The sequence below is a fragment of the Cariama cristata genome, unplaced genomic scaffold, assembly GCF_000690535.1.
Source record: "Cariama cristata isolate BGI_N322 unplaced genomic scaffold, ASM69053v1 scaffold4551, whole genome shotgun sequence".
NCBI lineage: Eukaryota > Metazoa > Chordata > Aves > Cariamiformes > Cariamidae > Cariama > Cariama cristata.
The window spans coordinates 1-16,226 of record NW_009598540.1 but is presented as its reverse complement, the minus strand read 5'-3'; the positions used below and the strand labels follow the sequence as shown (position 1 = coordinate 16,226).

At 34.1% G+C, this 16,226-nt stretch overlaps 1 protein-coding gene across 1 annotated transcript; it reads right to left on the bottom strand.

The window, feature by feature from the left end:
• Positions 1 to 4,375: 4,375 nt before the first annotated feature.
• Positions 4,376 to 12,429, bottom strand: DBT (dihydrolipoamide branched chain transacylase E2; the record flags this gene model as incomplete). The annotated part of the gene is made up of 10 exons (XM_009709327.1): positions 4,376 to 5,017; positions 5,924 to 5,995; positions 6,169 to 6,360; positions 7,265 to 7,342; positions 8,396 to 8,562; positions 9,335 to 9,578; positions 10,363 to 10,490; positions 10,842 to 11,023; positions 11,965 to 12,040; positions 12,208 to 12,429. Coding segments are annotated over 10 exons (1,529 nt in total), but the record flags the coding sequence as incomplete, so codon positions are not given.
• Between the last annotated feature and the right edge of the window lie 3,797 nt (positions 12,430 to 16,226).

Genomic DNA, 16,226 nt, shown 5'->3' with positions numbered 1-16,226 from the left:
TAACTAAAGGAGTTTTGCACTTTAGTGAAACTGAACTGTTCCTGGAAATAGTATACTTTATTTGCATTCATTTTCTTCATAGTTTAACTTGTTATAATATATTTTAGGGTTAGTAATGTATTACCTTTAAGAAAAGGCTTTTTAAATTCTTCAGATCTCTCTTTGAATCTTCTTGTAGCCCTGCTGAGTGTCAGGATCCACATAAAAAAAAAAAAAAAAAAGTTTTGAAGTCATCTGTTCCTTAGTGAGATAATTAATATGTATTTTCCTGAAGAGCAGCAAAGTAGAATACTCAGTCATCCTAATCAGTGCATCCCTCTAAAACACATTCTTATCGCTGTTATTGTAGTCATTTGGGGATGGGTTTTGTTGGGAAAAAAAAAAAAACACCACTGGAGCCAAGATACTGATATTCAGATAAGCTTGGAGGGCTAAACTTTATGCCAACAGCAGTGTACTCTAAACACTGATGATCTGAATGCTCCCTTTCCAACTTTTTACTAATACTTGCATGGACAAGTAAGAAAAATGTCTTACATATCCATTCAAACCAAAAAAGTGAGAATAACTTTCTTCCAAACAAGCAGGTAGATAACTACAAAAGTGGAATTTCAGGTCCTTTTGTACATATATTTGCTGCAGGTCTGTCTTTCAGAGCAATCTTTTCTATCATATTTATTCTATTATAATTTTGTATGGCATGAATAAGCCACAATTGCTTAGTGAACATTTTTGTGTTCAAACTGTCAATCATTCTATTTTAGTTTACCATGTCTTTTGCTAACATAGTTATTTGTAAAGTCTGATTATACTGAAATCACTTAATTAAAAATGTATAGGCAAATAATAAGAAATGTAAATTGTCAGGATTGTTTCTTGTTGTAAAGACAGCATAAAAATCAAATTATAATGCTTGAATAAAGAAGAATCTAGTCCAATATGTTAATATTAAGGATTCTTAACTGTTCTCTGTTAAGAAAAAATGGCAGGGTTTGACCAGTGACGCAAACGGCAACCACAATGTGGCACAATGCAGTCCGGCATTTGGATTCCTGAAGAGGGATTGAATTTTTTCCTCTAAAGAGAGGATTGTTTTTTTTCTCCTCCACATAAATGCGATCACATTTACTAGTTTGAAGGGTTAACTTTCAGTGGTCCTCCTAGTAATTACCTTTCCCATTCCTCATTCCAATATGCAACAGTAATGACTAAAACATTGTATGAGGTTTTTTTGTTCTGATTGGTGGTTACAATTTAAATTGCTTTGTTTTTCAGGATTAAACTTCTACTGAGATTAAGCGATTTATCTGATCTATCATTTCTTGTTGATTAGAGACATTTTTTGAACTATAAACCTTTTTAGGTAGAAAACTAGGAATCTTTTTATATAAATTGTGCAGAAAGAGAGACATTTGTTAATACTTGTACTACTAAAACCAGTATTGGACCATATAGTCAAAAAAATACTTAAAGCATCTTATTCAATAAATACTGCTTTAAAACCACCAAAGAGTGCCTAAGTATATGACTATGTTTTCAAGGAGATTTAATTATATAATGACAGGACTACCATCAAAAGCTTCTTGTTCTTAGATCTTGTTATTTGTCAAGAAAACAAAACTATAATAATCATGCCATCACAGCCAACAATTCAGAAGTCAATTCGCAAGCATGGCTGTAAAACAACTGCAAATTTACTCCCAAGTAATCAGATCTCCAACAACTTCATCTCCAAGCATCTGAAAGAGTTTAACAACAACTTACCTCAATTATTTGGTGTTTTCAAGGATTTTCTATTACTCATTGCTTTCTAGCAAAAGCAGAGATAAATTACAAATCTTTTCTGTACTACCAGAACCATTCAGAACTCTCACTCAGACTCCAATGCAATGTCAGTCTAGTTCTAATTTTAACCTATGCTGAGAATAGAATGTATCACATGAAGCGCTTCTGCAAAACCCCCAAGCATTTACCACTCTTAATGTCTTCCCAGTTTGCTGAACATGACTGGGCTCCCATAAACTCCTGGACTCCCATTAACGAAAGTTATAAATTGTGAATAAAAAGAACAAAGGAGTACTTGTTATGCTCTACAATGAAAAATATGCTAGTTTTGAATTCAAAACAACAATTACTTGGTTTACTCTAGTAACGTTTCTCTGCAAGATAACTGAGCTTCAGAGTGCTATTAAACAGCAACATTGACTAATTAGACTAGAAAAAGTATTATGTCATGAAGTATTTTACTCATTACTTTTGCCCATGCTGAAGAATTCTCTTCTTGAAGAATTCTAGTGCAAATTGTCGAGGTCTAGACAGAAAAGTAATCTTTACCAGGATGTGCAGAGGGGTTATTAGTCACCCCTTTTCATGCTTCCAATCATGAAACCTTTTTAACATTCTATTTCTTCAAAGAGCCCTTGGAGAAGATAAAAGAACAACTCTGCCAAAATCCTTTTCTTCAATTAAATGGAAAGAGAGAGACAGCAATAATCACAGGTCACTATTTAAGGCAGAAGGCATAAAACTGGATAATTCTAACCAATGCTTGCACTGGAGTATAAAATGTGAAGGTGAAATTTTTAAAATATCATTCATTTAGTTATAACCCTCTTTCAGCAGAAATAATTTTCCCTCATTATTAACCTTAGATTCTAGCAGTACCACACAGAACTTTATAAACAAAAAACCCCTCTCCAGTCCATGACCAACTAAATACCTGAACACCAATACCTATTTAAAAAGACACTTAACTGCTTTAGCTTTCAATTTTTATTTTTTTTTAAAGTTATGCAAAAGCAAAAATGATCCAACACGTTCTTTTGTATAGGTATGTCTTCTTTCAGTTTTGGTAGATTCAATCCCCACAAGATATTTTAATAAATGTTTTTTCTTGATCTAAAAAAGTCGTAACTAAAAATTTGACTACTTAATTTCCTCCTCCTTAAAAGAGACAGATAAATACAGCTAGAAGAAAAAAAAAATAACCTTCCCTTTTATTGGAGTTCTGAGAGAAAAAGAAATTTCAGCCTCCTCCTGTGAGCAAAATTATTCTGTCTCAAATACTTCAAAATCACTTTATTGCTTTCTATCATACACTTATATTTCCTCAATTTATTTTCTCCACGGTCATCAGATTAAAAAAACATACTATTCAGACTAAGCCCTTACCACAACAATAAACTGGCAGGAAAGCAGCCATTAGGCTGTGTTCTTTGGATAGTCTTGAGTGCAGTAGGTTCTTTAAGATAAGAAGAAATAGAAGTTTCAGTCACCTGTACAGGATTGCCTGCAAAAAATTCACAAACGATTATTACAACAATTCTTTGTGGCTTTAATTTTTTTTTATTAGGAATAAATAAATCTGATAAAAATTAAACAGGTGATAAGCATGACATATTAGTCAAACTTTGCAAGAAATGACCTACATATAAAAGACCCTTACACCACAATAGAAATATAAATAGCACCTTACATGTGTGCTCCCATGCTCGCTCCCCTACATTACCAGCTTTTCTCTTGCTCAGTGTCAGCATGAAGGATAGCACCGGTTCTACCTCTGGTAGCTTGCGTCTTGCATCTTCATAGCTAGATGCAATAGGCAACTTTGGTCTACAATTTTGGAGAATGCTCCTGTAGAGACAGTTTTTGATATATCTACAGAAAGGAGAAAATATCCATTTTGTGCCTCACAAATTAATTTTTAAGGCCATGTAGCTGTCTTTTCTTGTGTCAGTTTGCAACTTGTGTTTCTAGAAGATACTTATATCCAGTGGTTTTTGTCATATCTCCTGTTAAATAACCAGTGCAATCCTCACCATCTGTTCAGTTTACCTTAAAGCCACATAACCGTTGTCTGTTCTGAAGGCATTAACTTGAACCTATGCATTATGTGCCTCGTATCGGAGTTTAAAAACTCTTTATCTCACATAGTATTTTTTTTATGTTAATTCTTGTTGTATTCGATCAATCTGTCAGATTCTAGTATCTGAACATCAGTAATACAATGCAAGCTTTTAGAACATGTTCTGCTTACTGTCAGGCTTACCTAATGACAGAATAACAAATGAGATCCTTCTTTTTTTTTTTTTTTTTTTTAATATACAGATGTTTTCTATAAGAAACAAAAATAACTGGAAAGTATTTAAGGACTGCAACTACTTCCAGCCTATAAAATACAGGCTATTCTAAAGAGTATTAAGGCCCTCATAGTTATCAATAAATGTTATCAGTAAGCATGTGAGTAAATATGGCATCTTCATTTATAATTTGATAAAGAGTACCTGTGCAAGTAATTGCCAGGAAGAAATGGACTAGCAAAAGACTTGAGAGGTTTACCCAGTTAAACAACAAAAAGTTCTCTGGACATTCTACAGCAGAAGCATAAAAGGCATTTTATTTGTATATGATTTTTGCATAACTTCTTTTGGGAATTTGGATATTAGTTGTTAAAATAAATTTACATGTCCAACAAGGAAGAACTACGAGTATTTCCCTTCAAAACAGGTTAATCAGATTATAAATACTGCAGATGTAGATAAGTGTCATTTAGTCACACCAGCCTCACAACCATATTATAAAAGGCAAAATAAAGACATTCCATCACCATATTCAGAAGTTGCGCCATGACCTATTCAGTTCGACAGTCTGCTGTAGAAGAAATTACAGCACTACGAATTAAAAGAAGTAACAACTAATTGATAGACTGATATCAGCTGTTGAGAACTTTTAACCACATAAAATTATTAAATAAAGTGAGTAGCAAAGGGCATGTGCTAGCAGAGCCAGCTTTTATAATTATTCAGTCTAATCCACAAAGTTTAAAGGCATATTCTAGCCATGGTTTCCTTTATTTAAGGTCTAGCAACATCGAAGCAGGATTCTCCAAGTAAGATTTCCACAAGTTAGAAAACCGGGCCATCGTAGCTCCATCAATGATGCGATGATCAGCTGACCAACTCACATTCATTATCTGTGCTTTGAATACTTCACCTTTTCTGTTAAAACGAGGAAGAACCTAAAAATCAGAGGAAGGAAAAAAATAAAAATATTAAATACTTTTATTGGAAAATCTGTATTTTTTTTTATTGTTAATTTGTTAGTCTAAATTTAAATATTCTGCTAAATTAGACAGCAGTAGTGCCATTCAAAAAAACAAAAGACCTTCCCATTATTGTTTGTGCTGCAGATTAGAATATATTGCAAACCTACATAATAACAGGCATATCCTGTATCTACCATCATGGAAATACTGAAGCAGTGGACACCTTTCTTGACGCAAAAGCTTCTTCCTGAATAGTTTATTGCACTGTTAGTGCTCAAAGTGACAGTTTCCTTAAAGCATCCCCTAAACAAAACCCTCATAGGAAGAACACATAAAAAGTATTTTAAATTAATACTAATTTCATTTCCAGTATTGGTCTCAAATGTCTGTATTAAAGAATTAAATTCTGAAATTCAGAAAAAACTGCCTTCACCAGACAGAGTTCTGTATGGATTCAGCTATCTGGCTCATGGAATTAAACTTCATTATCAGAATATTTTTTTAGTCTGAAGTTTTCTCCTTGATGATAGCAAAAATGCTATCGCCATGTTGCAAAACTTGTAAAAAAAAAAAATTATGTTGTTTCCTAATAACTAAAAGGCTAAACATTGATGTGAGTGAAATGTAACAGGATTCTATAAAACAATTCTGAACCTTTGGCATAAGAGACTTCCATTTAAACATTTGGTGTCTCTGCACAATCATCTAAAAACATCACAAAACTTTTCAATCACAAGCTATTCAAGTTCTGTAACATAAAGAGGAACTGTTTATATAAGAAAAGCAAAACAAAGGGAGACTCCGCATTTCATTTCCATTACAGATGAATGTAGTTAGCTAGAGTTAAACACTCACATCACTGAGATAAAGTTAATATACCTGTATCTTTCCAAGTGCTCCAATAGCTACTTCAGGAGGTAGTATCACTGGTTTGGTGTAAGTGCCACCAATCTAGAAAAGAAAAAGCTGTGGATATTAGTTAACAAATAGATTTATGTTATTTAAAAGCAGATTGCCTCTTGCATTAATTGCTACAGGTTTTGTTTATTGCATGTTAAACTCTACTAACATATTCATTTCGGAAGCAGTTTCCAGATGTAAGTTCTCCTTTTTCCTCTACTTACTGTGCCAATATTTGAAAGCGTGAATGTTCCCCCAGTGAGGTCATTTGTTCCCAGTTGGCCTGCAGAGCCCAAGGACTGTAGGCGATTTAATTCAGAAGCAATCTCAAACACACTACAGACTTGAACATTTTTCACATTTGGGACAATTAAACCTTGCTCTGTGTCCATAGCAACTCCAATGTTGTGTGAAGCCTGCAACAAGTTTCATTAACCGGACATTAACATAGGCAGTCAACATAAAATGTATTTTACATAAAAAAGCACTTGAATAGTGTCCTCTTTATGTATCTTTTTAACCTAGAAAGTGCTGTCTTTAGCAAGCAACTCCTCTATACAACTGTGAGGGGAGAAAGGGATGTAAATTTTTAAATATTAGCTTTCTGCATCTGCAAAGTCCAAATTGATTTTGGCAATTTCACATGCAAGAAATACAAAATCCTGGAATCAATTTCACACTGAAAATATTTGACAAACAAAACATAACTAGCAGATTTTAAAGAAACAGAAATTTTTTTTTTAAAAAAAGGAAACTGAATTGCCTTTCATTGGCTAGAAGGAACATATAAGGATTCACCTGAGAGATACTGACAAAACAGCACAAAAGGAGTTTGTACTGCAAGGAGCATGTACACTTCACTTAAGAAAAGAAGACACCCACTGCCCAGAAGTATCAATCCAGCATCTTATATGAAAATCAAATTATTTTTATCAAAAGAGAGTTTAAAATATGACTTTAATATATAAGGGCTGAGCATTGGAACAGTGGAACCACTGTGCCATTCAAGAAAAAATACTGTATTAGATTTTAAATGTTCTCATTTTAAATGCTTTGCCTATCTTCAGGTGAAAAACAAGAAATCACTATATTAATACACATTTTTGAGGCAAGCCTGAATAACAAAGTGACTCTCATTAAACAAACTACTGAAATAAGATCAATAATAAATCAAATCCAACCTTAAGTCTGGACACAAAAATTATCTTCCAGCACAACACCATAATTTTGGTTCTTACAATTAGCTCAGACATTCTGAAAAGCCTTTGTTAGCTGTTATTTAGGTTTTCTGCTCACAACTTTTATCAGTAGTTTACAAACCTTGTATGTGACATTTTGACAGTTTTCATCCAAAGAAGCATTAAGAATGGGATACTGCAATAATCCCAGAGAGGCTGCCTGTTAAATATAAAAGAAAAAAAAAAAAGATAGTTTTTTATATTTTGTAACCGGAGAGCTGCATGGAAAGCAAAGAACGGTGGGAGACAATTTAGATTAATACAATATGGATTTTCTCAATACAATCAAATTTGGCTTAAACTCTCCTAAACTTGTCTGTTGATATTCTCTCATTATTAGGATAGCAGAAGAAAAACACAGCTTACAAAACCCAAATAGACATCAGACAGACATATAAAAAGTGACAATCCCTTTCCCAAGTACACCTGAATTTGTTATTGCATTTGTTATTTCTCTTTCGCAATTCAAACTAAATATCCCAAGACAAAAGTTATGAGATACAGCAGCAACGTCATTCTCAGCTCTCCACTTAGATGACAATTATTTCAAGGAAGTAATATTAATTTCCCCCAAAGAGAGTAAGCAGAATGAATGCCTAGCACTCCAGTTGAAATAGCATTACCAGAAGTTTCAGACTAAGCTATGCATTTAATGCATATAGCTTAGGCAGTGCATCAACCTTCATTGATGCCAACAGTTGGAAATGGAACCACGGTAACTAAATGAGTGCAAGCGCCTGGTCTTCTGAACAACAGAAGAGACATACTCATTGACCTGAACAACAGAAGAGACATACCGATTCACCTAAGGGATTCATTACCAACAAAAATGTAACAATAACAACAATAACAATGATGCATTTCACTTGAGGTTCATTTTAATGGAGCTCATAAAAAAACACCGATAGTTTCCAAAATTTGTTTTGTGTAATTCAAACCCCTAGTGATGCTTACCCCCATAATGAATAATGCTTTATCTGTTCTATCCTTCCCCATTAATATTTCAAAAATTTTCCATGATATTATGTAACCCTAACTACAATTCCAACAGTAAATTGGTAAGTGGTTCAATAAACAAGAAAAGTTGAGACTTTTCTTGTGACGTGTAATTATTCAGACGATAGAACGGTGCTTCAAACTTAAAACAATCATTGATCAGACTTTGGCAAAATCTGCATAAGTACTCCATACAGTGCTCTGCTGCATGTCTCACCTTTATGAAGAAAGGCATAAAGGAAAGCTTAACTCCACGAATTTGTGCTAGAGGTTTCAGCTCTTCTCGCAACTGAACAAGCTGAGTCAAATCAATCTCATCACAATAACCAAAGTGGGGTATCTTCAGGGCTGCGCTCATAGTCTTTACCATTGCCTTGTGAAAACCTGGAAAATATTCACTGACTTCTTAAACCATGGTTATGGTGAAATTTCAATTATTTGTTTCCATTACACAAATTACACAACATAAAAAAAATAAACCAAAACAAAGCCCAACCTCAACAAAAAAAGGACAGGATAAAGCTCATTTTAGGATCAGCAGTTATTCAGCACATGCAACTCAATTTTTATGATTGCAGTATTTCAGATTATATTACTGCGTATCTCTCCTATGTATGTATGTATCTGAAATTATAAGACAGTAATCTGCACTACTCTCTCCAGCCTCTCCAAATAAACATTGCCTGAAAAGACAAGCAAAAACCTTTTACCTTCCCCTTCTAATGTGGTTTTTCTTACTTTAGTCTCTTTTGTTGCACTCTTCTCCCCAAGTGTGAATGCTGAAGTACACTATTATTAAGCACTGACAAACCCTTATATTCACAGCACTTTGCCACTAATTGCATAATGATTCATACAGTGACAAATTCACGTTTCAGAATTCCTACCTGTTTCAGCATACATTGAAAGAAACACAGATTAAAAATGAGCAAGTGCAAATTGCAGTCCAACTTCATCCAAACAAAACGTGAATAATTATTTCATAAAATAACAATTTCATGCAACACCTTCTTATAGAGCGTGTTTTCCTATCGCTTACTTGCATGACAATAACATGTAACGCAGGCCCATCAAAAGAAATCAGCTGTTCACTGAGTAACATTTACTGGCAGTCTACTGTGAACATGGTCTCAAGATTTTATATTTTATGATTTACCTGTTACAGGTTCAGTTTTATCTTTTCCTGAAAACACAATGGGTCTGGAAACAGGTACAGGAATTTTGTGTGCTTTGTCCTTTGGAGCAGCTGGCACAGTCTCTGATTTTGGCAAAGGTGGGATAATTTCAGCCTTCGGTGATGGAGGTAAAATAGCTCCTGTTTGTTTAGCCAAGTAATTGAGTATGTCTTCTTTAAGGATTCTGTTATCTTTCCCTGTTCCAACAACTTCACTCAATTTAATCTGAGAAGTACATAACAAGCCATGACTCTTTCATTTTACAGCAATATAAAAATATCCTATATTGTAAGCTACAGTTAAAATTATTCCAGTTACTGATCCAACATACCTACAGTTTTCTTTCCCTTTCTGTGATTTATTAGGTACTTAACATTGTTCAAATCATACAGAAGGTCCACTAGGTGTCTAACTGCATACTTTAAGGAGGAACTATGTATACTACTTACCTCTTAATTACCTCATAGGAATAATTGTGAAATATTACTTTGAGGAAAGCTATTTGTCACTTAATGTTCTCTACTTATTGTTTTATTTTTCTCTTAAAAATGCACCACAAGCTTTCAAAACCGAATGAATATTCATAGATTCACAGGAAAAAAGAATTTAAAAAGCACTTCAAAGATCACCTAGTACATCCTCTGCTCTAATACAAATCTGAAAAACAGAACAAGGCAGCTAAAGCTGAAATTCCATTCCTGCCTCCTCCTTCCTCTCTCCCAGGGATCTATTCTGACACTTTACTATTTTTATTCTAACAACGTTTTCTTGATCTCCAGCCTAAAGCATCCTAGCTGCATTTTAAGCCCAGTAATTCTTTTCCTATCTACCATAATCATCAGAAAGCACAATCCTCTTCATCTTTACAACAGTTTTCAGATGTCTGAAACGTATTTGAAAACAAGGCATTTCTCACTGCACCTCCCTCTAGATCAATGTTCCCCTAGTCTGTCAAACTGCTATATAAAAGATGGATAAAATGCAGCAGGACCTGATTCAGCAAACTTACATTGTTCTCCATGGCCAGACGACGAACTGCAGGGGTTGCTAATGTTTTGTGACCTTTTATCTCTTGGTGAGTGTGCTCTTCATGAGACATAGGAGGTGTTTCAACAACATCTTCTTCTGGGGCAAGACCTGCAAACAACAAGAAAAATTTTAACTTTACTACATTACAAGCATTTGTTAAATTCCAACCTCAACCATTCTGTGATTCCGTGACAGGTGAAGTTTTTAACATTTGAGCCACTGTAGATGCTAAAGGCAGCTGCTTAAGCTGAATTTTCCAATAGGAAATGTTTAGCTTTCGGGATTTTAAATCCTAATAAAATATCACAGCTTCTTCTATTTAATATTCTTGACTTTATATAGGGGAAAAAAAATAATCAGTTTTAAGATTTACAGGAGGAAAAAGTAAACTCCCTTGTCACTGATGGTTTTATAGCAACAAACATAAAATATACAAGAGAAAAAAACAGCTTACAATACCTTTTGAAGCATCAATTTCAATGTCCACTAATGGTTTTCCAACATAAGCAATGTCATCTAAATTATAATGGAGTTTTCTAATGATGCCATCATAACGACTAGTAATAGTAACAGAAGCTTTATCACTTTGTACTTCACAGATGCTATCAAACTGAGACACACTATCACCTTCTTTTATATACCTAAGAGAAAAGACACGGGTTAGTATAAAACATATTAAGTGTAAAAATCTATGCTGTGTATTCTTTTGGTAAGTTCAGTTATGTACATCTCCATGTCACCGTCAAACCAGGACACTCCACAACATGAAAAGGCATTCCAGATAAGAAGACAAATTCTACATAATGGATATATTTGCTATATACTTTTTGCCTGACTACTCCAGAACCCTTTGCTGGGTGAAATGACACAATGATTTAGAATATCATCACATGTATTTTTACTATTACTTTAGTAAAGCAGAGTTTTCTTGACAGATTATAAGCCATCTAAAAACAAGAATGAGCCCAGCTTAGTCTGAACATAAGGAAGTTCTTAGTTTCAAATTGCCAGGATCAGTGTATGATCAGTTTCAGAAAAGAAACCAAAAGTGGGAAACACTGTTTTCTATGCAAAGAGAGGTATTTTCACTTATTTGTACAAAGAACAAGGCATTTCAACACTTCATTCACCATCCTTCACTGTACACTTTCATTTTGCTTAATCCATTCATGATTGACTTTTTACAAACAATGTAAATGTTCAAATCTTCTAAAGTCAACAGAGAAGAGGTATAGGATAAAACTATGTGGATTCTCCAGACTAGTAATTTGTTTCTAAAGTTCAGCCTAAGTAAGTATAATAAAAGACAGACCTCCTGCACTCTAAAAACATTAATCACTGAAGGAAAGCCGATACACAGGTGCAGTTAGGGCATCCCATTCCTTCCACCTTTTCCACTCTCAAATTAACCAGATTGCAAATAAACAAAATTTAAAGTCCAGTATATACAAGGTTTTAAAATGTGGAAAATGAAAAAATTCACTAGTAACCCAGAAAACGTATTCTCAGATAAATAATTGATAATACAGCTGTTAAACTACTTGCTGATTTTTTCGTACATTTCTAAGAAAGTAGAGCTTACCATTCTTTTACAGTCACCTCTGTAATTCCTTCTCCAATGTCAGAAAGCTTAAACTGGACAATTTGGCCATGTGAAACTTAAAACAGACAATAAGGAAATACAGCATGTTTAATATCAAATATAAGATATCAGACAGAAAAATCTGAATACATCAGAAACAGTCTACATACCAGTCATATACAAACTGCTAACATAACACTCATAAAATACCAAAATAAATTATTTTATTATGGAAAAGATTACCAGCAGATGTTCTGAATAATCGCTGTTGATGACTAAACTTGAGGGAAGATTTGTCAAACACGCACACATATTTTGATTTTATAAAGCGAATGCTGCTGCACGATCTAACACGGTGAATGCAAACCTGGAGGAGACAAGTCTCAAGTGTTAATATAATGGACTGAGGAATGTAGAGCTCATTTAAGATTTCTGATGCAACAGTAATACTAAAATAGTTTAATTCTAGTTTATATACAAGTAGTTCTTACGGAAACACAATTATATTGAATACATAGTGAATGTACAATAACCATTAAATTAGCATAAGCTTTGCCAGGTCTTTAACTTCTTTCACTAACACAACACATGGGGAGATCAAAGCCACAATAACATAACCAATTAACAAAAATCATGACAAGATCTGGTAAGAGATTCATACTTGCTATTGTTTCTCTAAGCAGTTAGTTTAATCAGGACACACACACAAAAACCATACATAGTATCGACTACATCAGCCATCTGAAATATTCTTATCCAGAATAGATGCTGGAAGAGAACCCTAGACTGCAGGAAAAATCAGCATATTTTTCTTTGTTAGTTCTTATTCCAATTAAAGGTTGATCAGAAGTACTAATGGGAAAATAAATTCACACCAGAGGGCAGACAGTTGCCCTTTTGTTTCTGTTAATATACAGGGGGCAGTCATCTTCAAGTAAGTATCATTTCACACCAACTTCAATGACATTTTTAAAGAACTGGGTGTGAGATGGTTTTCTTTCATGGTTACAATTATACTTAACCAGAAATCAACTTAAAGGGTCAATGGAATTTTCTGAAACGTTCTTCAGACAAAACCTTATGCTTTAAAGCATCATGTAATCAGTCATGATTTTGGTCAAAAGCAAAGCCAGTAGCACTTGCACTGACATAAACAGGCATTTTATCATTAATTTCGAGAGAAGTTAGTTCAGATCCTGTCTTAGTAAGATTTCTTAAATCTAATGTAATTCTGATGTTGTCTTAGAATGCTGTAAAATTAATAAAAATAACAATTTATCTTTAGATACTATCTCTAATTAATTTAGAGATATGAAAAAATTCAGGTGCTACAATGTACCTCAAGTAGCTCAAAACTGTAAAATTTAGAAATTATCTTCTTAGAGGAGCCAGAAAACAGCACACCTGCATGGGAAAGTTCACATTTTCTATATTATTTAATCTAGCATTGCAAGTTATATTTAATATCACGTTTCTTTTAGGAATGAATATTTACACAATACAATCTACCATAAAGGACACAACAAAGTCATATAGAGTTACTTTTCAGCTGCCTGCTACTAAGATTGTATCTACTGACCTAGAATAAGTATTTTTCTAATTCCTATAATAAGCAAACAATAAATTCTTTTTATTAGTCCTCCAAACAATTTTCCCTATTAAAAAAACAGGTAAAATGGTAATTTTAAGCTATGACATCTTATTTTATAAACACATTTAAAATTGTCATTCAATTACAAAACTGGTATACAATGTACATCTTCACAAGCCCATTTTCTCCTATTTTTAATTCTAGTTTTCTTCCCACTTGAGTCCATGGTTACGTTTTTTTTATCCAACAAGATCTTTTTGTCCCAAACTTACAATAAAACTCTTTTCTCTTTATATGACCCTACATGGAAAACATTCAATATTTACCTGTGAAGATGATGACAAGGAGCACATCAAACCTCTGAACTATTTCTAAATGTGAAGTTTCATATTGCTTTCCATGTGTTTTTTACATTTGGTAACCAATGCAGGTAGTGAATTAGTAATGTCACTGCCAAAAAAACAGACTGCTTTTGTTACAGAAGAGTTTCAACACTGTTTCAAATTATATTTGTAGAAATAATTCAAAACTACTGCATTTTTTAAGAACTGAATCTTTTTGATTTGCAGTTTTGCACATTGTCTACTAAAAAGTTCATATGCTAGTATGTTAAAGCAATAATACAATACCCAATCTCTTCACAGAACAGTGTTCCTTTCTAACAAGAAAAATTAAAATCCATGAAATAAAGAGACTGTGCTTATTAATTTCAGTATTTAATCACCATAATACTATTTCCTGTGTAATGCCAAATAAGGAAATTTATATATAAAAATAAAAGAGACAAAATTAGTTCTAATATTCATAGCATACACATCTACATATCTTGATATCTGGAAAAATATAGTAATAAAATAACAACAGAGTACTAGCACTTATGTTTATGTCACCACCATTACACTATATGACAATTTAAAGGCAATAATGCCACAGCAAGAGAACACCTTTCCTGTGCAAGTCTTCAAAGTGTAGAGTTACTGTGGCGAGAAGAAACCAAGGGCCCATTCCAGTCTCTCACTGAGGACACATCAGCCACTGATAACAGGCTAAGACTTGTGGTTTGAACCAAGACAACATGGGAGCTGTATGCTATTTGGGGCAGAACTGCCTTGCCCATCTTTAGTTCAGTTTTGGTTGTTTCCTTAAAACGAAGCCAACCGTGCTTTTTTAAAGCACCACTAATCCTAAAAATCTACTGCTGGCCTCAGAACAAAATGTTTTTATGCAGCCTGCAGGCAACCAACTACCTGATGAAGTAACACTGAATTTCAAAGTCAAATGGAATAGTTTGTGCTTAAAGGCAATGACTTCTCATTAAAGGATACTCCTCTATAGAACTCTTTTGACTTACTGTCACGTTGAGTCGTTTCAATGAACATTAACTTACATTGGATTTGTTTTGCGTACATATTCTATATCTCCAAGTATATAGTTGCCTATATAGTAAACCAATGTCCTTGATAGCATGTTTCAGTCAGACATTATTCCTCACCTAAATAACTGGCACCACGTCCTACTGTCTAGGTAACTGTTATTTCCGTACTACTGAACACAAAGACCCCCAGGATCCTTTCTTCTTGACAACTTACAGCCCCCATGGACAACCACCATTACTTTGTCCTTCTTGCTCTCATTAGCCAAAGTGTTTGCAAAAGCATTGAGAATATTAAAATAAAGCCCTTTAATATTATAATAATGATATTCTTTATTAGATCTTATCACTGCTTCACAGCAGATGATCACAAGAAGAATCAGTACCTACCAAAATTCAAAACGCGCTTGCAGGAAACACACACTATAAAGAGCCAATTCTATAGCTCATCATGCACATAGATAAGATGAGCATTTTCATGTCATCAGAATCTTCCTCTTGATTTAAGAGTAGATGGGTTAGTTAGAAAGAAAACTAAAAAGAAGCTGCTATTTTCAATGTTCTGAATTAGTAAAATTACTTATATGTAGCCGAAAACTAGATAATTACAAAAGTATCACTGAAAAAATTCCTTGCTACTATGCTTTCAAAATATAGTGAGTTATTATTAAGAGCAAAAATAATAATAGAAACTAGAACTGATCCTTAATTTGCTTTTCACTTGGATTATCTTACAATAAGATGTCTCTTTTTCTGACATTCCACAAAATAGCAGTGACATAATTGGAAACCAACTGTCTTCACTACAGCAGGAAGACTACAATACAAGAAGGCAGAAGAAAGCACAAAGTAAGTCTTCACGATGGTATATGCTTATGAGATTGTAAGTGTCCTAAAAGGCAACCAAGTAGTTTACCTTACCGTACTTCAGGAAGTGATCTCAACTACTTAATTTACAAATACCAAGGCTCCTGGGATTCAAAGAAATAACTTTCCCCTTTCTGTGTGTGTAACTACACTGTTTCTGTGCAGATACGGCACGCTAAGGGGGCTGATGCGTAGGCGGAGGAGCAGCGATGGCAGCGTAAGGTATAAGCAATGCAAAGAATCGGACGACTAAGAAATTAACAGAAGAGAAGGACGTCAGGGGCTTATTACAGAAGGCACACGTTTCTTTCACGGGAAACATGGGCGACAGGGAAGAAATTCAGGGGGCAGCAGCGTGGGGCAGGGGAAGTCTGTTCTGGGGGTCCTTTGGGAGTGAGGACACTCCGATCCCCAGGGAGCAGCGGGCGGGCT